Source organism: Marmota flaviventris, chromosome 8 (genome assembly GCF_047511675.1).
Source record: "Marmota flaviventris isolate mMarFla1 chromosome 8, mMarFla1.hap1, whole genome shotgun sequence".
Taxonomy (NCBI): domain Eukaryota; kingdom Metazoa; phylum Chordata; class Mammalia; order Rodentia; family Sciuridae; genus Marmota; species Marmota flaviventris.
This window is the reverse complement of record NC_092505.1, coordinates 134,749,360-134,776,855: the sequence shown is the minus strand read 5'-3', so window position 1 is coordinate 134,776,855 and position 27,496 is coordinate 134,749,360. Positions and strand designations below refer to the sequence as shown.

Genomic DNA, 27,496 nt, shown 5'->3' with positions numbered 1-27,496 from the left:
CCCTTACTATAGTTGAGCCTTGGCCCAGACCAGGTAGGTGAGAGCCTGCAGGCAAAGCCAGGGGGTCCGGGGTGGATGACCTGTCATAGGCTATTGCCTTTTTATAGAGGAGACATTTGAGGCTCAGGACAAGTGCCAATCCTCCTCTGGCCAGCCTCAGCTAGGAATTTCCAGCCAGATGGAACCCCTTAAGCTCTAGGGTCTGAGGGGAATGTGTTCTCCCACTCAGCTATCTATGCCCTTGTCAGAAAAGAGCTCTGTACCCCAGTGCTGCCAAGACTACTTCTTGTTGGGATTTGCTCTAAGACTTGGGGGTTGATGGGGAGTTTGAGCTTGGATGAAGCCTCATTTCTCACACCAAACTTGGGGTGCTATACAACCTGGGACTGGAGGCCACGAACGTAAAGAAGCATAGGGACAGCCTGGCCCCTGCTGGTCAAAGTGGTAAAATGCAGCATGGTTCAGCTGTACACCTGAACTGATGTACATCTGTCCTAAAAACTCATTCCTGCTTGTCCACAGGCTGACAATTAACTTCAGGTACCCTGCCTCTCCAGTTGCCCATGTGGTGGACTTTTGGAAGGAATGGTAGACTGTACTGGAGGTGTCCCCTTAAAGCCCGTGCCCGGAGGGGGGGGGGTTCAGAATGAAAATGTCCAGTATGACTATGATTGGATGTTATGCTGTGATACCTAGTTTGCTTTATCTACTGGGTCTTGATTTCAGTTATTCTTCCTTTTTATATTTTTAATAGGCAAAAAACAACTGAACATTTCTGTCCCATCATCATGGGGTCTGGAGGATCCTGTATGACAGGACATTGCTAGATTCTGACTTCAAGCAGAATACACAAAGTGACTTTTGCCCCTTGGCCATGTGCAGTTCTGCAGGAGGAAGGAGTAGGCATATGGCCAAGAATTTGGGCATTTGACTGGTATCTTCCATTTCAACTGCTATCCCTAGGAGCTGACTAGTCAATGTCCATTCTTTTGCCTATCAGGAGTGACTGGTGCAGAGTCAGGCTCCAGTATCTAAGAGAGCTCTCTCTCTGCTCTCACACTGCAGCCAGGCCATTATGCCCTGTGGCATACCAATGATCTGGGCACTGTCTATATTTTTATACAAAGACAAATTAGATAACTGGTTTTATAGAATAAAAAAAGTACCCTTAGGATCAAGGATTCTGGCTGGGGAAAAATAAAAGATGAAGGGATAATATTTCACAGAGGCCGCGGCCCTCGGGCATCCTTCCGCCCAGCTCGCCGAGCCTTCACCTCCGCGCGGCTGGGGAGGCCTGCGTCCACCCAGCAGCTAGCGACCGTGGGCCATGGCCGCCGCGGGGAATTCCAGGCTCCTGCGTATCGCCTCCGCGGCCCTGGTGGCTCGGCCCGCCGCCCACTGCTCCTCGCCGGACCCCATGCGGGGGGGACCCGGGGACGGGCCTGGGCGGCGGCGCGCGCGGGTAAGCCAGCCGCTGAGCGTGTCGGCGCGGAGCAGCTCAGAAGATAACAGTCCACTTTATAAACAATGATGGTGTAACATTAACAACCAAAGGAAAAGTTGGTGACTCTCTTCTAGCTGTTGTGGTTGAAAATAATCTAGATATTGATGGTTTTGGTGCTTGTGAGGGAACCTTGGCTTGCTCTACTTGTCACCTCATCTTTCAAGATCACTTATATGAGAAGTTAGAAACAATCACTGATGAGGAGAATGACATGCTCCATCTGGCTTATGGGCTCACAGACAGATCACGGTTGGGCTGCCAAATCTGTTTGACCAAATCTATGGACAATATGACTGTTCGAGTACCTGAGGCCATAGCTGATGCCAGACAATCTATTGATGTGGGCAAGAATTCCTAAACTACCATAAGAAGAAATATTTTTGTGAAACTTTACCTATTTTTATAATTTTTAACATAATTAAATGAGAACATGGCTGAATGGGTTTATTCTTATGACTAGCTTTACCATTTTACTTCACCTTGTATAACTACTGAATTTTGTAGTATTAAACATGCGATTTTTACATTGGTTATAAAAATATTAGTGAAATATTAGAAAATAGCTGAGAATGATGAAAATCTTATATAGTTTACCTTATTTGTGATTAGTGACTTAAGCAAAATGTTACCACATAATCTTATGTCTGCTTATTTAGAAGGCAGGTTAAGAAAAGCTATGATTACCCCTGCTTGATGTGGGTGAAGGCAGAGATCTAAAATGGCTTGTCCAGGATGATATGACTAACTAGGAAATTTGTACTGGAACCTACATCTTATTATTTTAAGTTAGTTTTATGTTCAGATTGATACTGGAGAAATTATGAACATCTTACTTTTAGCACTAATTAAATGTAAATGTGTGTGAAAGAATATTCAGTGAATTGCTTAATTTCCAAGATAGCTATTAAACTTTATAAATATTTCAAAATTTTATTCAATGAGAAATGTTAGACATTTCTCATTCACTTAGACATTATGACGCTGTCAAGTTGATGTCTGTTCTGACTAAACCATCTTTTCTATTTCAAGCAAAACAAACTGTCTTAGCAATCTTTCGAAAATAATGTTAATTTATAGGTTGATTCTTAGAATGGAAATCTTGTGAATTAGCCCCTGAGCCAGAGGACATGAGCAGGCTGCTGCATCCCACTGCCCAGGAGGCACCATTCTTCTCACTTCAATGTCTGCAGCCTGGGTAGCATAGCATATGCTACAGCCCCAGAAATGAAGGAATATCTTACCAATTATATATGGAAGATATTTGTATCCTTATCTTTGCTATAAATAAATTCATTAAAGGTAATAAATGGGTAAAGTGTGCTCTTTGGATATATAATAAAAACATCAACTAATTTGGACTAATGAGGAAGAGCAGAACAAATTACTAAGAAAAACAGTGAGTTTTAAGACTGTCAAGTGAGTTTCAAGTACTTAAATGCAGTTTGTTAATTTGTGTAAATATTGGTCAACTATAATACTTGACATACAACATTATTATGTTTGTTAGGGATGCAGAGATGTACAAGACAAGAATGCCTTCAGGGAACTCTATTAGCAAAGATAAAATGTGAATATATACAAATAATTTGCTTGAACCAAACTGATCAATTTGCCAAATGGTATTTTAAACTAATTAATATAGAAAAGTGATTGGGAAGAACTTGAGGCATCTTATGTTCATTTAGTGTTTAATGACTGTTGAGTACTTTCTGTATAGAATGCTGTACTTTTAAGTACTTCAAAGCAAATTTTTTTAATCTTAATTAGCTTCTTTTTTTTTTTAAAGAGAGAGTGGAGAGACAGAATTTTTTTAATATTTATTTTTTAGTTTTTCGGCGGACACGACATCTTTGTTTGTATGTGGTGCTGAGGTTCGAACACGGGCCGCACGCATGCCAGGCGAGCGCTCTACCGCTTGAGCCACATCCTCAGCCCCTTAATTAGCTTCATTATTCTTGTATTCTTATATAGATCACCTGAACTCTCCAGGTAATCTATTTTAAAGATATAGTTTAATGATGATATTCAGCCAAAATGTTCTAAAAATTCTAAATTTGAATTATCAGATTTCAAAATAGAAAAGTTCAAATTTAGTTTAATTGTATTACATAAATAAGACTAAATTTATTAAATGGAGAATATACTCTATGAAAAAAAATATTTCACAGAAAAATTCAATTCTTGGCAGCTGTTATCACAGAAAGTAAACCTATCCCAGAAAGCCACCTATAACTAATGTTTCTCATGATGTTTCAAATGACTAACATGAAGATGACAATTTATTTTTTTTAAATATTGTTTTAGATGTTGATGGACCTTTATTTTAATCATTTATTTATATGTGGTGCTGAGAATTGAACCCAGGGCCTCCACACATGCTAGGCAAGTGCTCTACCACTGAGCCACAACTCCAGCACGAAGATGACAATTTCTGAGTTCTTACTTGGGAAGGGGAAGTCCTTCAGATAATAAATCTAGTCTTTCTCCTTTCACAGCTACTCCAGATACTTTTTAAAATAATTTTTTAATATCTTTATTTATTTATGTGATGTTGAGGATTGAACTTAGCACCTTGCGTGTGCTAGGCGAGTGCTCTACAACTGAGCCACAACCCCAACCCTCCTCCAGATACTTTTATAACTAGAATCAAATGATGCAAGGTAGAACTGCATGCTTTTGTGTCTACACCACTCATTTTATGAACAGGCAAAGGCAGCCTACAGAAAGAAGAGCTGCATGACAAAAAGCAACAGTCACTGGGAGCTTAATCATCCTTAAAATGGGAGACCACAGCTGCTATCTGCAGCAGGCTAGAAACTTAAGAGGATAAACTCAATCAGCGAAGGGAAGGTCCAAGAATTCCCTAGTAGACATCAGTACCATTAACTAGTTAATTCCTTGAGTGTGAAGTGTCAGGAATGTCCATAGCTGGTCATCAGGGTTTGGTCAATGAACAAATTAGCCAGGTCAGATCTAATTTCTGATATTCCAATTTAGAACTTGTTAATACTCATCTTAATTCACAACTGTTATTATGTTCCTGGTTAACACTCTGCATGTCCCCAGTCAAGTAACAGTATGTATCACTGGCCATCATCTGTGATGGGGCATTTTTTTTCAAAGAATGTGGGTACAGGATGATGCCTTGTGAAATTACCCCAGTTTCTTTCCACATTACAAGTGATACTATTTTAATTTTTTTATTATAAAATTAAGTGACTAAGATCATTGAGAACATGTTTGTGTAACTCTGAAGGGACAAATTTCTAGCTTCCTGTTATACTAACACAGAAAGTAAAGTCCTCATGTAATGTTCCTTCTTTAAGACAGAGACTGTAGATATGATTGTGACATTGCTGTGGAACTTTTTTTTGTGTGTGTGAACCAGGGGTGCTTAGCCATTGAGGTACATCCCCAGGCTTTTATTTACTTTTTAAATACATATTTTTTATTTTTTTGGTACTGGGGATTGAACTCAGGGGCATTTAACCACTGAGTCACATCCCCAACCTTTTTTTTTTTGTATTTTATTTAGAGAAAGGGACTCCCTGAGTTGCTTAGGGCCTCAATAAGTTGCTGAGGCTGGCTTTGAACTCTCAATCCTTCTGCCTCAGCCTCCTGAGCTTCTGGGATTACAGGCATGTGCCAACCCCATCTTTACTGGTGCATTATTGAGACAGCCCTTTTATTGAGGCAGGATCTTACTAAAGTTGCTCAGGCTGATCTTTAATTTGCAATCCATCTGCCTTAGCCTCTGGAATAGCTGGAGTGACAAGCTGATACAGTACCCAGCAAAGATCAACATTTAACTTGGTGGACCTCCCTAATGTAGGTGGGTGGGTCTCATAAAATCATTTGAATGCCTAAACAGAACAAAAAAGCTGACTTTTGCTGGGTGAGATGGTGCATACCTGTGATCCCAGCAGTTTGGGATGCTGAAGCAGGAGGATTTCAAGTTCAAAGTCAGCCTCAGCAATTCAGGAGACTTTGAGCAACTCAGCAAGACCCTGTCTCTAAATAAAATACAAAAAAAGGGCTACAGATGTGGCTAAGTAGTTGAGTGCCCCAGGGTTCCATCCCTAGTACCAAAAAAAATTCTTTTTTTTTCTCTCTGCCTTTGAACTGGCACATTGATTTCTGTCCTGCCCTCAGACTCAAACTAAAACATTAGCAGTTCCCGGGGCTTGAGCCTGCTGACCTTCAGACAAGAGATACATCATTGCCTGGTTCTTGGGCCTCTGGATTCAGATTAGAACTAAACCATATGCTGTCCTGGGTCTCCACACTGCTGACTCATCCTGCAGATCTTGGGATTTTCCTGCCTCTACAATTATGTGAGCCAATTCCTTATAATAAATCTCTCTACAAACACCACACACACACCCTATTGATTGTTTTTCTGGAGAACTCTGAATAGTACATATACCCAGGTTTCCTCCCTAATTTTCAAGGGCTCATACACCAGTTTCAACAGTGTATCTTCCTGATGAACTCTGTGATCCATGGAGCCCAAAAAAAGAGAGTACAGGGGCTGGGGATGTGGCTCAAGCGGTAGCGCGCTCGCCTGGCATGCGTGCGGCCTGGGTTCGATCCTCAGCACCACATACAAAGATGTTGTGTCTGCTGAAAACTAAGAAATAAATATTTAAAAATTCTAAAAAAAAAAAAAAAAAAGAGAGAGAGAGAGAGAGTACAAACACATGACACAAGACTGCACCAGAAAACCAGACATGATTTGTCAGCCTTTATTAACCAAGAGTGAAATTCTGAGCACTAGTTTTTTCTTTTAAAAAACCCAACCTTGTTTATGGCAAACAATGATTAAATTCTGAATTAATTTTTAGTTATATGTTCAATATCACAGAGCAAGGATTGACTGCTTTCTAATTACTTATTCTTCAGAGATTAAAATACAAGTGTAAAACAGGCTAAAATGAGATTCACCCCAATGATTTAAAAAGTAATTCCAATTTAAAGACACTTCAAACACCATGTATAGAACTCAGGACCAATGACCTTAAAACATTTTTACCTTTGAGGTAGCACTATAATGCTGAATTAGATTTCTTTTATTACAGTGAGTTAAAAAACAATGAGGAATTTAACCTTTGTTCAAGGTGGGCTGAGTGGTTTTCTGCAAATCCCCCATGAGGTTAGTGACAGTTTCACCATTTTTTTTTTTAAGTATAAAGATAGCCCTACAGTGTGTAAAAGGAAACCCATAGGAAGGAAGGCCACTTCCCATTAAATAGACAATAAAATCACTGAGGAACGTCAGCAGTCAAGACAGGAGCAACAAGAGGTAATTGTAGTGAAAAATCAAAACAACTCATACCTTGGCAAGACTGGTTTACAAGTGCTTGTCAATAACAAATTTTCCACCATCAGCCAAATGAAAACAAAGGATAAAAGATGACATTCATGGGTCCTTTTCCTTTTTCTCTGTGCCAAATTCTTTTACTTTTTCTAAACGAGAGAAGACTGTACACTGTGACACGACATGAAATGCTGTGTGCCCAGGGTGCTGCTGGGTGCCAATGGCATTTCTTAACTGACCACTTTACCATTGTGAGCAGGGAATATGGGCAAAAAGAGGATGAAAATAATCTCTTGTGACTGGAGAACTATTTTTTTGCCACTTTGCTGCTGAATTTACTCATTAAACTGCTCAAAAAAAATTCTACCCTGATTTCTGAGAATCTATAGCAATTATATGTAACACAATTATATATGAAGACTATGGACTAAGAGGAAAAAAGCACATGAACCCTTCCTTCAGAGAATTAAACCAAGAGAAGACAGTGAGTGAGATAAGCTGGTGGTAAAAAGGAAGGACAATTCTGCCAGCTGGACCTCAAGGCTCTCAGGAACCTTCTTACCATTCAAAAGCAACAGAGCAAAGCCAGAAAAGAGGATGTGAAGCTCTCTAATCCTTGGAAGCTCTAACAAGATTCTCCCCATGAGAATGTAGGTCTTGCTTAGCACAATGGGGATACCTCAGTCCTGAGTCAAACTTGGTCTGCTACATTTGATTCTCCAAGCTGCAGAGATTTGGAATACTGTCCCTGGCACTGTGGTAATGGCTATGTCCTTTTTCGCTCATGTTAGCCTCTGTCTCTTCCTCAGCAACACCCTCATCCCTTGCCACAGGGGCCTTATATGCAGTGAGGGTCTGGACTGATGATCCATACATCAGACAGTAGTTGGAGCAGAAGGAGTTAGACCTGATGAATTCTGTAACTCTGTAAAACAGCAACCATCAGTGAATCAGGGGTGTCAAAGAGGGCTTGTGAAAGGAAAGACTAGACTGGAATGTGTGAGAACCTTCAGGAGTTAACTCTGGCACAGGGACCACAGCCAGCCCTATTTAAGGCTGGCACAGAGGGTGGGGAGGGAGCATTAGCTCAGTGTTCAAATAGTCTTCACAAGTTCTGGGGCTGGACTAGTAAGTCACTACTGAAGCCAAAGTACCTATTACTTTCGCAAGAAACAGGTGTAGTTCTTGTCTATTAAGAGCATAAGACCTACTTCCTGAATTGTTTGATAAAGCAATACTACAGAAAACAACCTTAGGAAAATGCGGGATCACCGCACAGGCAATCCCAGTGCTAGCTATCTGGAGTATAAATTACAGCCTTTCACAAATCTGAGAGTTGCAATGTACGTTGTCTAAGGCAATCTGAAGAGTTTTTCTGCTTTCACTTCATGAAACATAAGAAAAAAGGAGGGATTACGAAGGTTTTGGTAGGTTACTCATTCTGGAAATCTTTTGGCCACAGTGTCTATGGAAAAAGCAGTCTAGTTTATGTGGACAATGAAAGGTGACTGGGTGATTCCATCATTACCCACAACATGAACGATTCAAATGCCAACAAATAATCTCTTAGGGATTTACTGAGTTATACACATTTAAAAAAGGCCTTATACATATATTGGAAATGGCCTCTTGATTTAAAAGTTTTAAATACAAGCTAAACATCTCTAAGGGGAATTTCATAAATAGAGAAATAATCTTCTTTAATTAAAAAATTAGCTGCTGCTTCTATAAAGTTTAAAAATTGATGTTTCAATAGTCAAGCTATGCAACAACTCTGGAGTAGAACAAAAGAGCTCTCTGGGTAACAAACTCTTGCCAGGATATTGTCATGAGCCAGTAGTAGTCATGGAAACAAGAAATGGCAGGAGTTGCTCAGGAAAGTTTTTAGGTCATAAAAAGCAATGGCACCTCCAGATCCTGGCTTCTTATATCAGCACCATGCTCTAACCACTTGAGCTAACTTGGCTACCCCTGGGCTCCTTTTAAATGGATAGCAATTCACTCATGCAAACTGCACAGAGATTAAACAAAACAAAAACAAAAACAAAAACCAACTATAAAATAAAAAACCAGAACCCTTAACCTAAAAAAAACCTTTCCTGGCTCTCTACTACTGGTAAAAAGTGATGAATCCAAAGTTTCTGTTCTAACATGGGTCTCACTGATTTCAGTCTGTTCTAGAGTACTCACCTTCTGGGCCCTAGACAGGGTCTTTCCCTAAGCATCACTGTGGGCTTGGAGACAGCTGTAATGTGTGCAGCTGTCAGAAGACAATACAATGCCACTGGACCACAGACCTCTATTACATCCGCTGCCATTTTCTACCGTAAAACTAAAGGCAGCAACTGTGAACACACTATGGACTTTCTCAAAAGACAAACAAGGAAATTGAGGCTGTAATCTTCCTTGAGAAAGATTGAAGGAGGATGTCTACAGTTATACAACAGGTTTCTGCAGACCTTATGGGTAATTCCAAAAGCAACAGTAGCAGCAAGAAAGGAAAGGAGGATGTTTACACTTTGGACTTTGTATCAGGCACTTAAATTGTTGGAGAGACATGCCATTCTGAACCAAAGATGTGAAAACTGGGTTGAAGTAATCATTACAAGTCATCTAATAATGGGCTTTCAGAAGCAAAGTGGAGGTGTGGGTCAAACCTCTCCCCATCCTTTAGTGCTGACTTTCAAGTTTTCTATATGCCCATAACCACAGCAATGGCAGCAGCAGTGGCAACAGCAGGAACAGTTTTGTCGTGTCTGTCTTCTGTGTATGTTCTGTGGCTGACCGAAAGTTTTTGGTGTCACACTGAGAAGGCTCTGGGATGTGGCACATCTACTGCCCAGGGTCAATCAGATCCATGCTAGAGCCAAACATCTTCACCAGCTGTTCCTCGTAGTGTGAGATGTTTCTCTTCATGATATCCATGCAGGGCCCCAGAAGCCTCTCAAATGCTTGAACATCCATAACTGCATTGTTAAAAAGAGGTGAAGGAGAGAATGAATTCTCTTGGCTAATAATTTAAGTCATTTTCTTTAAGAAGAACATTAGACTTTGGGATACTAGGTATGTGGATAAAGTGATGTTTCTATATGAATGTAGCAGGACTGTCATTTAAGTTTAAAACTTGCAGAGTCCAGTGGCATCTGCCTATTCTATTCCCCAACAGCCCTGGACATGTGCCTCTTTTCACATGTTTGGAGGGCCTGAATGCCTTTCTTACTCACAGTGCCCAGTGCTCAGAAATATTTTCTAAGGTTCTGGGGTGTAGCTCAGTGATGAAGCATGTGCTCAGTATGTGCATGTGCAAGGCATTGGGTTTAATGCCCAGCACTCCCCCTCCCCCACAAAAAAAGCATGCTGAAAGAATACATTTGTCCATCTCTGGTTGGTCATACAAACTACAAATTGTCCAGGCCTAGATGTGAGTGAGAGCTGGCAGAATAAGTCAAGGATTGCTGATGGGAAAATAGTAATATACTGACATTAGAAAAAAAAGTATTAATGCATAAAGAATTTTTCTTACCTAAGCATTTGACATCTCCAACTGCATAAGCCGAAGCAGCTCTGGGTTTGTTGGTAACCAGTGCAAGCTCTCCAAAGTACTGTCCCTTATGGCAGCGGGCAATCTCAACCTCTTGGTTCCCACCATCCTTGTTTGTTTTAGTCTACAGACAGGTAGAGAACATCACCTGGTCTGACTCTAGGATCACAGCTGGAGAGGTCCAATTGCACATGCTCACATTCTCTTCTCAGCACACTCAACACTAAGGAAATTACTTTGCAGAAACTCTAACTGTACCATATAAACTCCATAGATTATTTTCAGTGCTCTGGCTTAATCAAGAGTTGGCATTTTGAGCCAGGCGCGGTGGCATACATCTGTAATCCCAGTGGCTGGGGAGGCTGAAACAGGAGGATCACAAGTTCAAAGCCAGCCTCAGCAATGGAGAAGCACTAAGCAACTCAGTGGGACCCTGTCTCTAAATAAAATACAAAAAAGGGCTGGGGATGTGGCTCAGTGGTTGAGTACCCTTGAGTTCAATCCCTGGTACCCTGCCCTCAAAAAAAAAAAAAAAAAAAAAAAGAGTTGGCTTTTTGGATTTGGCTGGGTATGGTGGCACACATGTGTAATCCCAGTGGTTCAGGAGGCTGAGGCAAGAGGATCATGAGTTCAAACCCAGCCTTAGCAACTCAGTGAGGCCCTGTCTCTAAGGATGTAGCTTAGTGGTTAAGCACCCCTGGGTTCAACCCTTGGTACAAAAAAAAAAAAAAGTTGGCTTTTGGGCTGGGACTGTAGCTCAGTGGCACAGCACTTGCCTAGCACATTTGAGGCACTGGGTTTGATCCTTAGCACCACATAAAAAAATAAACAAATAAAATAAAGGCATATTGTTGGGGCTGGGGTTGTGGCTACAGCAGAGTGCTTGCCTACCATGTATGAGGCACTGGGTTCTATCCTCAGCACCACATAAAAATAAATAAATAAAGGTATTGTATCCATCTACAACTAAAAAAGAAAAGGCGTGTTATCCAACTACCTAAAAAAAAAGAGTTAGCTTTTACCTGGGGGTTTTAATTTCTGGGTTTTTTTTTTTTTTTCTTATAGTTTTTGGTCTTCTGATATATTTGTATACTTCTCAAATGTTCATTAGAACTTTCTGTTAAGTATATTGTGAGTGAGACCTAACAAATTTCAGGTAATAGCTAAATATCAACAGTAAGGTATACACTATTGGAAAATTATATTTTCTATGGAAGATCTCTCTCTCTCTCTCTCTATTTATATATAAAATGTAAAATCTTACCTTAGATAAGAAGTCCAATCCTGAAATACTTTTCTTTGATTCTGTGCCTGTATTGAACTATTCTTTTCTTTCTTTCTTTTGGAACCAGGGGTTAAACTCAGGGGTGCTTATCCACTTAGCCATATCCTCAGCCCTTCTTATATTTTATTTTGAGACAGTCTCACTAAGTTACTTGGGGCCTCTCTAAATTGCTGAAGATAGCTTTGAAACTCATGATCCTCCTGCCTCAGCCTCTGAGTCACTCAGATTATAGGCATGCACCACCTCACCCAGCTCAAGAATGCATTTTTCTTTTTTTTTTCGCAGGGGCTACTGGGGATCAAGCTCAGGGGCATTTAACCACTGAGCCACATCCCCAGCCCTATTCTGTATTTATTTAGAGACAGGGTCTCACTGAGTTGCTTAGTACTTTGCTTTTGCTGAGGCTGGCTCTGAACTCGAGATCCTCCTGCCTTAGTCTCCTGAGCCACTGGGATTACCGTGCCCAGCTAAGACTAAATTTTTGACAAGCCTTCCAACTCCCCTTGCCATGCTGCTGTTGGTCTCACTCACAATATGCTTAACAGAAAGTTCTAATGAACATTTGAGAAGTACACAAATATATCAGAAGTCCAAAAACTATAAGATAAAAAACCCCAGAAGTTTCAAACTACTGTTTGATGTGAAATTACAGATCTATTTTAAATTAGGAATCACACTATCTTATAGATGTGATTATCTTATACCTTATCTTATAATAATCATAGTTTTCTTTCTCCATACTTATTAGACTTTACTAAATGTTTTGCAACAGGTTTCATAATAGGTTGATTTAGTATTAGAGATAACTCACTACTTTAAAAAATTCTATGCTTCCCAAGAAAATAAAAAAGAGGGCTGGGGCTGTAGCTCAGCAGCAGAGCACTTGCACATGTGAGGCACTGGGTTCAATCCTTAGCACTACATAAAAATAAACAAATAAAATAATAAAAGGATTCTGTCCATTTACAACTATTTAAAAGAGGAAGAAGAAGAAGGTGGCAATCTGGTAATGATAGATTGATCAGTAAGGCTCACTCCTTCCACTTACAGATCATCAGTTTTCTAGTTCTCCTATATATCCTGGAGATATCCCCCTAACAGTAGGAAGTTTTCTTCATATTCACCCCCTATATGTACATTTGGGGTGGGTTTTGGGGACTGAACCCAGGGGTACTTAACCACTGAGCCAGACCTTTTTTTATATTTTATTTAGAGAAAGGGTCTCACAGAGTTGATTAGGGCCTTGCTAAGTTGCAGAGAATGGCTTTGAAATAGTGATTCTCCTGTCTTAAGCCTCTTGAGCCTCTGGGATTATAGGCATGTACCACTGCACACAGCTCCATATATACTTTTGTTTTTTAATTCACTTCATTTATTTTAAGCTGTGATGAACTTTTTTTTTTTTTTTTTTTTTTGGAGGCGGGGTACTGGGGAATGAACTCAGGGGCACTCAACCACTGAACCACATCACAGCCCTATTTGTATTTTAAAGTACTAAGTTGCTTAGTGCCTCGCCATTGCTGAGGCTGGCTTTGAACTCGCAATCCTCCTGTCTCAACTTCCTGAGCCACTGGAATTACAGGGATGCGCCACCATGCCCAGTTCATATGTATTTTTTTTTTTTAATGTAATTTCCCTATTTTCTTTAAGGGTTTTTATCTTTTTCTTATTTATTTGGAGGGTAATATTCCTCATAACATTTACTACATGACAAATGTAAAGGCAGTAGAGTAAGAGGAAATATACCAAATCCATATCAATAGATGGGCTTTAACCATATGTCTCTGGCAGTAACAATGATGGCTTGATCACATTTCACATTATTTAAAGCAAACAGTTACTTCTGTGTATACACCAGGCACCTGGCTCTTTGTAGCATCTCACAGAAACTCACCTTGCTTCTAATCAAGATGCTCACTTCACCAGATTCTATGATGTAAAAGCTATCAGCCTTTTCACCCTGAAAGAGAGGAGGTCAGGTCAGAGCCATAGAGAGCACTGAAGAAAAACAGAAATAGACTGTTTTCTCATTGCCTGATCTCTTATCTATACTTATTTCCAACTCTACAAATAAATCAATGGCTAACAAATTTAGAACAAAATAAGAAGATGCTGGGGAGCAGGAACATTAACCCAACTATGACTGACACCTCTCAAATACTCACATTTATCTCCATGAATATGCCCAGTGCACATAGCATTGTTGCTGATCGCTCATGTTGGTCTGCTACTGAAACCTAAGATGGGGCCAATGACTAAGAATGCTGCAAATTAATGTCAAATTAGTGTCCTGGCTACACCTGAGTAGGGGGTCCAGGGACAATCCTGATCATCAAACAAAAAGCATGGATCTGAAAGGCACTGCCTTGGTGAAGAAGATACTTTGATGCCACTTCATAAGCCTCAGGCTTTTATTTTGCTTGCTTTGATTTTAAACCACCTGGTCGTTCAGACAACTCAACAAATAATTTAATAAATTACTATGTACCAGGCACTTTTCTCAGCATGTAAGATATCAGTGGATACAACAAATATCCCTACACTTGTGGAATGTACAATCTGGTAGGATAAACAAATTATAAACAACCAACATCACAGTCCTGTTGTGTTAGAAGGTGGTAAGTATTATAGGAAAAGAGGACAGGGACTGTGTGTGGAGGAGGGGCTGGCTACTGTACACCAGTTTTATTGAGAAGGTGAGATCTGAGCAACAGCTAGAAGGAGGTGAGACTTAAGCAAGCAGACATGGAAGAAGAGGCTTTCAGGCACAATTCAGTTTTTGACCCTTTTACTAACCAAATGGGCACCACATGTAGCTGATATTGATGTTCCAGAGTTAATCTAATCCCAGGACACATTCATATCACTGTCCCATGTAAGCAAAAAACACAGCTTCTTAAAGGGCTTTCTGTGCTGCTATATTAGGTAGCCAAATCACCAGGAATTCTAACATTACACAAAGAACTACAGGATGGGAGCTGACAAAATATGGGGAGCCACAAGGAAAATCAAGGAGCCAGAGGCAGGGTCACCAAGAGGGAAGGATACGTCTAGGTTTAAGAATATTTTCATAAAGCAAGAGCTTCTAATTGTAAGAAGAGAGTTTCATCAGTGTTCAGTACTGTTGGGAAATCAAGAGTAAGAAAGATTCAAATGTGTAGAAACATACTGGTAACTAAGAGGAAGGTAGTGAGTGGTAGGAAGATATGCAAAAGTGACAGATGGTGAAGGATGGTGCCCTTCTTATGTATATCATCCATAATTTAAAGTGCTCAAATTTCAAAGCTATACCTTTATGAAATTTTATATGTATGTAAACCCGTGTAACCACTCTAGATCAAAACAGAAAATACTTCCACTCTCCAAAAGGCTTCTGAAGTTCTTAGTCAAAATCACTACCAACTGCCCATGAAGTAACATCTAATTTCTGTCCTTATAATTTAGTTATGGCTGTTCCTTAACATCATAGTCAGAATTATGTAATCTTTTTTTTTTTTCTGGCTTCTTCTAATCCACATTATTAGAAAACACCCTCAAAATGCCTGGCTGTAAAATGAATTAGATAGGCTAGTAGCTGTAGGAGAAACAAAGTGAGAGGAAGAGTGTGTATGTGCTCAGGAGAGATTCAGTCATACATACAGGACAGGAGGAGGTATCGGGGACCCCATATAGAAAAGAATCTGTTAAGGTTGCTGTGTATTCCCAGCAGGCACTCTGGTGAGTATTTTACATGTATTTTAACATTCCACTGCCAAAGAAGTCTGATAAAGTGAATACAATTACCACCTCATTTTTGTTTAGTTTTTTTATGTGGTGCTGGGGATCAAACCCAGTGCCTCACATATGCTAGGCAAGCATTCTATCACAACCTCAGCCTCACCACCCCTTTTTTGTGGCCTAGTTTCTTCAGAAGTTCTTAAGCCTAGGAGGTAGGGAGAATAGCCAGTGGATTTAGGTTTGAGAGGCATGGGAAAGAATGTTACCTAGAACATGTGGGGAACAAACTGGCCTCAGTAGAAAATAGTGGACCTTTCTGTGGACCACAGGAAGGGCAGACTCCGATCCCTTTAACTTTATTGATTTGCTAATACCTCATTAAAAAGGATTAGGATAGCTCACACACAATGCAAGAAAATAAAATTTAAAATAAAACCACGTATGATCACACAATTGGACAAAAATAATCTATCTTTGTGGCATCCAGGAAATGCACTGTTTTATATTTCCAGCCTTGTGAAACTGCCTTGTTAGGATAGGCGAGAGATAGGCCAGTACACACATTTCCTGTCTGCCTTGCTACAGTGTGATAGACATTCCACATGAGCTGGCTGTTTATAGACTTTGTAGGACTCTGCAGGGTAGACAGAGCAAAATAGGATGACTCTCTAGTAGAAAAAAACAAGAACTCATTGTAAGAATATACTGCTTTTCAAATTTTTGATTATATTAATAGGCTCTGAATACAAATCTCATAAGAAGAACATTCAATGCTACCTTTCTACATTCAGAAGTTTAAAAAATGAGGCTGAGGATGTGGCTCAAGTGGTAGAGCGCTCAGCATGCATAAGGCATTGGGTTTGATTCTCAGCACCACATAAAAACAAAATAAAGATATTGTGGCCACCAAAACTAAAAAACAAATATAAAAAAAAGAAGTTAAAAAAAAATCAAAGTACATTGTATTTTACTTCTTTGTGACCATGCTCCAGGTACTTCCAAAAACAGTTTCTGAATGTCTACTATATGCCAGGGACTGACCAGGTTATTACATACATTCTGAAATTCACTGGGATTTATTAAATAAATACCCTTTTACAAGTGATGAGACCTATATCCTACCATAAGAATGATTAAAACCTGTCGCACAAGGCACTGGTTCAATCCTCAGCACCACATAAAAATAAATAAATAAAATAAAGATTTGTGTCTATTTTTTTTTGTTTTGTTTTTTTAAAGAATGATTAAAACCTAATGTTCAGAATACAATCTTTTGGTTTAAGGGAAAAAAATTTTTTTTTTTTTTTGTACTGGGGATTTAACCCAGGAACTTTTTACCACTGAGCTACATCCCCAGCCCTTTTTGATTGTTGAGACACTAAGATGCTTAGGCCCCTGCTATTTGCTGAGGCTGGCCTAGAACTTAGGATTCTCCTGTCTTAGCCACTTGAGCCACTGATATTACAGGCATGCACCACTGTGCCTGGCAGAAAATGGAACTTTAACATTGATAACGTGAAACATGCTTTTTGTTCAATATAAATGAGATTCTATCCACATTATTCTGAGAATAAGCAAAATATTTCATCAATTAATTAAACTGTGCAAATTGGGCAACCATTATAAGGAACAGATGCTGATGAAGTTGGAAAAGACTTAACAGGACAAACTCTCAAGGGGATACCTGGCCAGGGACTTACCTGGCAGTATAAATATGGTCTGGAGAACATCCAGAGACAGGATGAATTACACATTAGGATCCCACCTTCCCTTGCAACTGGCAGTAGGTTTTGTTTTTCCTGCTATATCCAGGCCCTAGCTGGACATTTGTGCTAAGCAAGGCACCCACTATCATTACAACTCATAAATACAAAACAGTTGGGGTTCAGAAAGAAGTTATTGGCAGATTGGTACTGCAGTCACAGTAGTAAGAGCACAGATGTTCAAAGGAACTTAAGAAAAATTTCCAAATGCTGAAGATCAATGTGGTTTTTGTTCTGTTTTTTTTTTTTTTTTGTACCAGGGATTGAACGTAGGAGCACTTAACTACTGAGCTATATCCCTAGCCCTTTTTATTTTTAATTTTCAGACAGTCTCACTAAGTTGCTTAGGGCCTCACTAAGTTGCTGAGGCTGGCTTTGAACTTTCTATTCTCCTGCCTTAGCCTCCCAAGTCACTGGGATTACAGGTGTGCACCACCGTGCCCAGCCTGAAGATCAACATTTATAGATAAGATTGAAAATATTACATTCCAAAACTTGAGGGATATAGCAAAAATTCTATCTTTAAAATGCCCATAAAGGAAAATAAGATGGCTGAAAAGAGCTAAGCAGTCAACTCAAGAGAATAGAAAAAATGTAACAAAAAGAAAATACAAGGAAAGAAACAATAATTTTTAGTTATAGGTGGACATAATATCTTTATTTCATTTTTTAATGTGGTGCTGAGGTTTGAACCCAGTGCCTCAAGTGTGCCAGGTGAGCATTCTACCACCGAGCCACAATCCCAGTCCCAAGAAACAACAATTTAATGAAATAAAAAAGAAACATCCAAGCCAAATAGGGTGGTGCACCCTTATAATCCCAGCTACTTAAGAGGCTGGAACAGAAGGATCACTTGAGTCCAGGAGTTTGAGACAAGCCTAGGTAGTATAGTGAGACTCTGTCTCAAAAACAAAAACAAAACAAACAGACCAAAAAACATAAGGTTGGTTCTTCAAAAAGACTGAAAGAGAGGAAGGCTGCATTTCCAGTTACTCCATGGCTCAGAATTCAAGCAGTTAAGAGTACTGCTTCTCAGCAAAGTAGGTAAAAGAGGGAACTCATTGAAATTCAATACTGGATTGTCAGAGACTCTTAGAGACTCAGAAATTTGGGTACCTTGAACAAAGGACAAGAAAGAATACACTGTAGCTAAGTTGGTGGTGGTAGTGGCAGCAGCACTAGTTCACTAGAGTGGAGGGATAACAGAGAAACACAAAATTGGCAAGGAAAAAAACCAGTAGAACAGAAAAAGTTGTCTTAGATGAACCAGAGGCTGCACACTAAGCAGGTATTTGAAAGTTCTGTTTCTCAACTGGTGAGGCAGGAGCCATCTTGAGGAGCCATGCTGCATGTTGCTTGAGCCCGGGAGATCATAGCAAATATTTCCATATTGTCCTGGCAACTGCCAACAGGGTAGTCAAGGATGTACCTAGCAGAACATGTTTTAAAAAGGCACAGACATGGGCTGGGGTTGTGGCTCAGTGGTAGAGCACTCACCTAACATGCGAGGCCCTGGGTTCCATCCTCAGCACCACATAAAAATAAATAAACAAAATAAAGGTATGGCACAGAAAAAAAAAAAAAAAGGTACAGACATGATGAACCCAGGAGGAATCAAGTCAGAGATATAGAGTGGCATACAGCTCACCTTCCCTTTGAGACTAGTGATTTGTTCACATGACAGCTGAAGAGAGGTGGAAAACTGAACAAGTGGGTGTGACTACACTCAAGGATTCTCATTCAGGGACTGAGTCTAGGAAAGCCTCATTTGTGGGCACAGGAATGTACAAGACCTATAGAGAGTTAGCTCCCCCATACTACTGAAATCCAGAGGTCCAGTAGAGATTGGCATTTAACCCGCCCTAGGGATAAGTTAATCTAATATCTTCAAGACAGATACCAAGGAAGGCCTGATTAGAGCTAAACCCCAGGAGCCAGAACCTCCCATTTAGACTCAGTAGCAGCCCCACCCTGGAAGTACATCAATCTAGTCTGTCAAGGCAAAACTCAATTGACACTACAAGTCCCTTTCTATCCTTCCCTATAGTGGTGAGAAGGGAAGCTGAGAGATACTTCAACCAGCTACAGTTCCAGGCCAGGTCACTTGACAGCTCAGTGAGCAATACAGAAAGAGGAAGGTTCAACAACTTTCTACCCTTGCTCTAAAGGGTACACAGCCCAAGGAGAAATGGAGGGGCTAGGGATGTGGCTCAAGCGGTAGCGCGCTCGCCTGGCATGTGTGCGGCCTGGGTTCGATCCTCAGCACCACATACAAAGATGTTGTGTCCGCCGAAAACTAGAAAATAAATATTAAAATTCTCTCTAAAAAAAAAAAAAGAAGAAGAAGAAGAAATAGAAAGCGGATATCTGGCATAGGGAGTAAACATCCACCTTTTTTTTTTTTTAAATATTTGTTTAGTTGTCAATGGACTTTATTTTATTTATATGTGGTGCTGAGAATCAAACCCAGTGCCTCACACATGCTAAGCAAGTGTTCTATCACTGAGCCACAACCCCAGCCCTGAACATCCATCTTTATCAATAGTTTTGCCCACCCTAACAGAGATAATTCTTTTTCTTCTTCTTCTTTTTGGTACCAGGGATTGAATCCAGGGCGCTTAACCACTGAACCACATCCCCAGCCCTGTTTTACATTTTATTTGAGATAGGGTCTTGCTGAGTTGCTTAGGGCCTTGCTAAGTTGCTGAGGCTGGGTTTGACTTGAGATCCTCCTACCTCAGCCTCAGGAGTTGTTGGGATTACAGGCATGTGATACAGTGCTAGCCAAGATAATTCTTTAAGAGTATTTTTAGGAACTGGGGCTGTAGCTCAGAGGCAGAGCACCTGCCAGGTATGTGTAAGGCAATGGGTTTGATCCTTAGCACCACATAAAATAAACAAATAAAATAAAGACATGCTGTCCCATCTACAACTACCAAAATATATATATATATTATATATATATATATATATATATATATATATATATATATATATATATATATATTTTTTTTTAATTAAAAAAAATAATTTCTTTTTTAGTTGTAGATGGGCACAAAACCTTTATTTTGTTTATTTATTTTTTTATGTGATGCTGAGGATTGAACCCAGTGCCTCACACATGCTAGGTGAGTGCTCTACCACTGAGCCACAACCTGAGCTCCATTTTTAATTTTTTATTAAGAATTTTTTCCCTCCCTCTGCCAGAGTTCTTGCTGTAATGATTGGTTTGTAGATATACATACTTTTAAAAATTTTTTTATCATTTTTTTAAATGTTTGTTATTTTTCTTTGTTTTATCTTTTGAGGGTTAGGGTTTGTTTGTTTGTTTTTTTGTTTTTTTTTTTCTTTCTTTTCCTTCTAAGAGACAATTTCTCTTGTTCTATTTCTCTTTGTTTTATTTTTTTTCTCCTCCTCTTTTATAGCCAGCATTTGCTACATCTCTTCTGATTTCTCTCTGCTCACAATTTGACTATTCTAAACTTTCTTTTACCCATTTTTTAAAATTCTTAATTGTTAGGCATAACTTGACATAGGCAACGCCATTTTGAAATATACCCTCCAGGACTGGGGTTGTAGCTCAGCGGTAGAGCACTCACCTAGCATGTGTGAGGCCCTGGGTTCGATCCTCAGCACCACATAAAAATGAATAAGTAAAATAAAGGTATTGTGTCCAACTACAACTAACAAATAAATAAAATATTTATATATACCCTCCATCAAAGAACAACAGTCACCTCATGGTCCCTCTGACCTAGCCTCCCCTTAACCCCAAACAATACTCCATCATTATTCAAAGAAACCATAAGCAATACTCCATCATCATGCAAAGAAAGAAAATTGTTATCTGGGACTGAAATCCTCAAAAACACCTAGAAGGTGACATCACAAGAACCCTGCCCTGACAACCCCCTAGCAATAGGCTAACCACCTCATCGCAAAAATTACCCTCTCCATCACTCCCTTATATTTACCATGGCTTGTAAATGGATGGGTTTAGGTTTATTCTGAATAAACCTCTTATTATTGAACCACCTCACTTCTCTCTTTATTTCCTCATTCAGTTCCTTCCTTACATTAATGAAGTGTACTTGACATTTTTTAGAACTATTGGTCTATATATTTCCTGCCCCCACCATTCATGTTGTTGTGGTCATTAGTACTATGGATGGTACAGCTGACATTTGATATTTACTTTAATGACAAATGTAGTTCAGCCATATTGCTGTTGGCACCTGGTGAACTGCCACTCCTCTTTCTGTAGTAATTAATATTGTAGATGTCATAGTAGGCACCTGGTATTTATTTTAATTATGTATGTCATTTGGTGTTATTGCTGTTGTTGTTTGCTTCCCTCTTTTCTGTGAAGTGCTAGGAAATCTACTGGGACACTATGAGCTCACAGGATAGGGACCCTGCTACTGAGCTACAGTCAAAACAAGCCAAGACAGTGTGCCTTGATTCACAAACAAACTAACCGAGCTCAAACTTCAAGTCCCTGGGATTATAGGTAAATGGTTTAAACCCTCCAATTAAAAGACATAGGTGAGAGAATGGATTAAAAAGCAAAACCCAACTATCCTCTGTTTGCAAGATACTCACTTTATAGGCAAACACAGCCACAGACTAAAAGTAAAAGTATGAAGATTGATATACCATGAAAATGGAACCCCCAAAGAAGCAGGAGTACCTACTCTCATATCTGAAACAGGCTTTGAAACAAAATTAATCTGAAAACAAAGAAGGTCACTTCATATTGGTAAAGGGGAACAATCCAATGAGAAGATAAAATAAGAGTAAATATTTATATCCCAAATGTCAGTGCACCTGAAATTACTTGACATAAAGACTCAAAGAGACTCCAGTATAATACTGGGTGATTTCAACATACCTGTCCCACTAACAGAGACACAAACTAATTAGACTATCAGTAGAAACTATTTAGACTTTAAAAATCTTATAAATCAAATGGGCTTAAGAGATATCTATAGCCAGTCATGGTGAGAATGCCTGGAATCCCAGCGATTCAGGAAGCTGAGGAAGGAGGATCACAAGTTCAAAGCCAGCCTCAGCAACTTAGCAAGCTTAAAGCAACTCAGCAGACCCTATCTCCAAAAAAAAAAAAAAAAAAGGAAAGAAAAGGAAAAAAGGCATCTATCTATAGAATATTTCGTCCAACAAAAGCTGAATTCACTTTCTTCTCAGCTTTCATGGAACCTTCTCTATTTAAAACAGACCATATTTTAGGACCCAAAGCAAGTCTCAGCAAATACAAGTTAATTCCTTGTATCTCTTCTGATCATAATGGAATAAGATTAGAAATCAGAACCAAAAAATAAAAAACAAAAGACTATAGAAACTATATAAACACATGGAGATTGAACAATACACTATTAAATGATGAATGGATAACAGAAGAAATCAGAGGAGAAAATTGTAAGTTCTTAGAATCAAATGAGAATACCAATACAACACACCAGTACTTCTGGGATGCTATGAAGATAAGTTCTAAGAGGAAGGATTATAATAGCTATAAGAGCCTATGTAAGAAAATAAGAAAGATCTCAAATGTACAGCTTAATGATGCATCTCAAGAGCCCTAGAAAAACAAGAACAAACCAATTCCAAAACCAGTAGAATCAGAGCTGAGAACAATGAAATAGAGAATAAAAAAAACACAAAGAATCAACTAAACAAAGAGTTGGTTCTTTGAAAAGGTAAATTAGGTAAACCCTTAGCCAAACTAACCAAAAAAAAAAAAAAAAAGAGAGAAAACCAAATTAATAAAATTAGAAATAAAAAAGGAGAAACACAGAATCAGACATCACAGAAATTCAGAGATCAGCTGGGCATGGTAGTGCATAACTGCAATCCCAGCAACTTTGGAGGCTGAGATAGGATCCCAAGTTCACAGCCAGCCTTAGCAACTTAACAAGGCCCTAAGCATGACCAGGTTGATTTCATTCCAGGGATGCAAGAATGGTTTAACATATACAAATCAATAAATGTAATTCATCATATAATGACAGAATTAAGGAGAAATATATAGTCATTTTAATCAGTGCAGAAAAAGCCTTTGACAAATTCAGCACCCACTCATGATAAAAACACTGAAAAGACGAGAGACAGAAGGGACTTAAATACATCAGTAAGGTGATATGTGACAAACCCAAAGCTAACATCATAGTTAATGATTAATGGGGAAAAACTGAAAACATTTCCTTTAAAATCTGGAACAAGACAAAAATGTCTGCTCTCATGACTTCTATTCAATATAGCTCTAGGAATTCTAGCCAGAAGAATTAGACAAGAGAAGCAAATAAAAGGGATAAAAATATTTAAGGAGGAAGTCAAATTATTACATTCTGCAAATTATATCATCTCAAACTTAGGAAATCCAAAAAGCTCTACCAGACGACTACTGGAGCTAATAAACAAATTTAAAGTAATAGGTTTCAAAATCAACACGAAAATCAATAACTTCCTGTACACCAATAATGAACCTGCTGAGAAAGAAATCAGGAAAACAATCCATTTTACAATAGCTTTAAAAAAGAAAATACCTAGGAATAAATCTAACCAAGGAAATGAAAGACTTCTACAATGAAAACCATAAAACACTGAGTAGGGGCTGGGGATATGGCTCAAGCGGTAGCGCGCTTGCCTGGCATGCGTGCGGCCCGGGTTCGATCCTCAGCACCACATACAAACAAAGATGTTGTGCCCACCGATAACTGAAAAATAAATATTAAAAAAATAAAAAAAAATAAAACACTGAGTAAAGAAACTGATGAACATACAAGAACATGCAAAGACTTCCATGTTCATGAATAGGCAGAATTAATATTTTTAGAATGGCCTTACTGAGGCTGGAATTGTGGCTCAGCGGTTGAGCACTGTCTCCCATGTGCAAGGCCTTGGGGGTGGGGCAGGGAAAGAGGGAAGGAGGGAAGGAGGGAGGGAAGGAAGGAAGGAAGGAAGGAAGGAAGGAAGGAAGAGGGTGTTATGAAAAGTGAGCCCAACGTGTAAAAAAAAAAAAAAAATGGCCTTACTACCAAAACAATACACAACTTCAATACAATTCCCTTCAAAATACCAATGATATTCTTCACAGAACTAGAAAAAACTGTTCTTAAATCATTCTAGGCCAAAAACAAGCAATGCTGGAGGCTTCATTTAAGTCTCTTCAAATTATACTACAGAGCTACACTAACAAAAACTGCATGTGCTAGAATAAGACACATAGACCAAGACAACAGAGGACACAGAGAAAATCACCCAGATATAGTCATCTGATCCTTGACAAAAGAATCAGAAACATATGTTGGAGAAAAGACAGCCTTTTTAACAAATGGTGCTGGGAAAACTGGTTATCCACACGTAGAAAAGAGCCTGCACAAAATTCAACTCAAAATGGAGGCTGAGGCAGGAAGATCATAGTTCAAGGCCAGCCTCAGCAACTTAGTGAGGCCCTAAGCAACTCAGTGAGACCCTGTCTCAAAAATAAAAAGGGCTGAAAAAGAGCTGAGATGTACCTCAGTGGTAAAGCACCCCTGAGTTCAATCACTAGTACCACAAAAATAAGGGGGGGGGAGGGGGTTGAGAGAGAGAGAGAGAGAGAGAGAGAAGACTATTAATACACAGATACAGAGCAACTGGTATTTTCAGAAGTTGCTGGGTTGGGAGACATGCCTATCCTTCACAAGGAGGAGGGTCGATTCAGATTGGTTGGTCCATGCCTCGGTCCTGTAGGTAGAGCTGACCTCCCCATAACTGCAAGGACTAGTCAGACTTATCATAAAAGGGGAGAAGGAAGCACCCACTGGAAGGGATAAAGGACTAAAAAAAGTATTTAAGTGTCATCTCTAAATGTCTTTGTTTTCTAGGTACTCTTATTATTGTTTTAATTCTTTTAATTAGAAATTGGTTTGATTCTATATACATTTATTAAGATAAACTTGTAGTACTAGATATGAAAAGCATATATAGGAGAGTGTGAACATAAAAATGGAATCAATTAATATTATTTCATGGAGGAATGCCATTTGAGCCAGGTTTAAAGAGTAGGTACAATTTCAGAGTCTGGGAAAGATCTTTCAGGGCAAGAGAATGATATAGGCAAAGACCAGTGGTATCGGTGGTCTGAACTGGATTTCAGTGTAGATATCCTAGTTTTAAGAATAGAGAGCTTAGTAGCAGAAATGGGAGATGTTGGCTGGCCACATTTACCACCGCTGCTGGGTTTTTTTTTTTTGTACTTAGCATTTAACTCAGGGTCACTTTACCACTGAACCACTGAGCTATATACTCAGTCCTTGTTATTTTAAACAACTTGCTAAGTTGCTTAAGGTCTCATTAAGTTGCTGAGGTTGACCTCGAACTTGCAATCCTCCTGTCTCAGCCTCCCCAGTCACTGGGATTACAGGCATATGCCACCATGCCTCATTCCACTTTTGCTTCTGAACCTGAAATACTTGAAGTAGTTTTCAAAGGACCTTCACACTTCATCCTGAAGGTCCCAGGCCTGTGTCCTTCACATTAGGTTTTCAGAAGGTATGTCAGGAGATGTGAGAAGCCACAGTACTTTCTAGGGTATCTGCATTCTTTTTTTTTTTGAAGCAGGGATTTAACTCAGGGGCACTCAACCACTGAGCCACATCCCCAGCCCTATATTTTATTTAGAGACAGGGTCTCGCTGAGTTGCTTAGTGCCTTGCTTTTGCTGAGGCTGGCTTTGAAATCCAATCCTCTTGTCTCAACCTCTGAAGCTGCTTAGATTATAGGCTAGTACTAGATTGTAGTACTAGATATGAAAAGCATTTTCAGAACCACAGAGAAGCCAATCCTATTTAAGAGAAGCTAATCCTATTTACATATAATTGAAAATGCAAACACAGTAGGCAAAGATAATTATTACAAAATACTTTTTAATTACAATGGTTCAGTCCACTGTGTGGTGAATTTTACAATATACAAGAAATAACACGAGGGAGGAAAAAAGGCATAAAGGAAAGATTAAAGACATCTTACAGATCTGGTTAACCACTGAAGACCAAGGACTCTGGTTTGTGTTTCATTAGCCAAGAGTATGCCTTGTACCAAATGTAGAGAAGGCAGAGGGAACAATCTTCCAATCTTTTCTAGGTTTGAATAGCAATGAATGAAGCTTACTCAGGGTCATAATAAAAAAGACATTCATGAGCTGGGGTTGTGGCTCAGTGGTAGAGCATACTTGCCTCGCATGTGTAAGGCACTGGGTTGGATCCTTAGCACCATATAAAAAAATAAATAAACAAATAAAGTTTTAAAAAAAAGGCATTCAAAAGAATAAACCCCAGAAGACCAGCAAATTTGAATGGAGCTAGATGCAGTGGTATATGCCTTTAATCCCACCTACTCCAGAGGGTGAGGCAGGAGGATTGTGAATTCATGGCCAGCCTCAGTAACTTAGTGAGATCCCGTCTCAAAAAATAAAAAATAAAAAGGGCTGGGAATGTAGCTCAGTGGCAGAACACCCCTGGGCTCAATCCCTAGGTACAGCAAAACAAAAACAAAAGTGAATAGAAGCAAGAGATCTGCATTTGGTGAGATAGACATAAATGAGCTTCAGAGGACTCTGCAAAAGGCACGACCTTGCAACATGAGCTCTCAACAGTGGAGGACATGGAAATCTTACACTAGTCCTTCAGATGATGACTTCCTGGAAAGGAGCTGTGCAAGGCTGCAACTCACCTGAGTGATTATGCGCTCTCCATCCTTATAGATCTTTTCTCCTATCACATCCACAATTTTCATTCGTTCTGACACCTGAAACAATGGACACACTCACAAATTATAAGGAAAAGACCTTAACTGAAAGTCATAGTACCTATACAACATAGAACTGGGTTAGGATAGTATGATTTGAAAAACCTAATAACAATAGTTTTAACAGTTTTTCATTCAGACTTTACCTCTAGTGATTTAAGGAGCGGCACAGACTCAATAAATGATTCAAACATCTTCCTCTTTTTTGCATTGTTTTTCACTATGATTCTTCTAAAAGTCACCCGATCCTACAAAAAAGAACATAAAAATTCTAGTATATGCTTGTTTCAGACCACAGGTTGTTACCTATGGTTTAGTTAACTAGACCACAGAAAATATGAGAGGACTATAGAAGTTTATGTCAACTGAGTGTTAAATGACACTTCAATCTCAGAGTCATCACTGGAAGAAAAAGACCTGTAACCTAAGTCCCTAAGTGCTGCTTACTGTCTAGTGCACAATGGGTGCCAACCATGGGTTCATTCATAGAACATAAAACAAAAAACTTCCATCAAACATTTGTGAGTTCACAGTCATAATTCAATGTCAAAAGCCATCCTTCC

At 39.3% G+C, this 27,496-nt stretch overlaps 1 protein-coding gene and 1 pseudogene across 1 annotated transcript in view; one reads left to right on the top strand and one right to left on the bottom strand.

The window, feature by feature from the left end:
* The first annotated feature begins 1,327 nt into the window (after positions 1–1,327).
* LOC114091171 (adrenodoxin-like) lies at positions 1,328–2,015 on the top strand (annotated as a pseudogene).
* A 4,220-nt stretch (positions 2,016–6,235) lies between these two features.
* The window catches only part of Prkar2a (protein kinase cAMP-dependent type II regulatory subunit alpha), a 72,836-nt gene continuing 51,575 nt past the window's right edge, over positions 6,236–27,496 (bottom strand). Inside the window, exons 7-11 of the mRNA XM_027933835.2 lie at positions 27,080–27,181; positions 26,859–26,933; positions 13,542–13,607; positions 10,345–10,486; positions 6,236–9,787 (exon numbers count right to left, since the gene is read on the bottom strand). Of these exons, the coding sequence (XP_027789636.2) occupies positions 9,654–9,787; positions 10,345–10,486; positions 13,542–13,607; positions 26,859–26,933; positions 27,080–27,181 (519 nt within the window). The 3' untranslated portion in view covers positions 6,236–9,653. The remainder of the gene's footprint in view (positions 9,788–10,344; positions 10,487–13,541; positions 13,608–26,858; positions 26,934–27,079; positions 27,182–27,496) is intronic.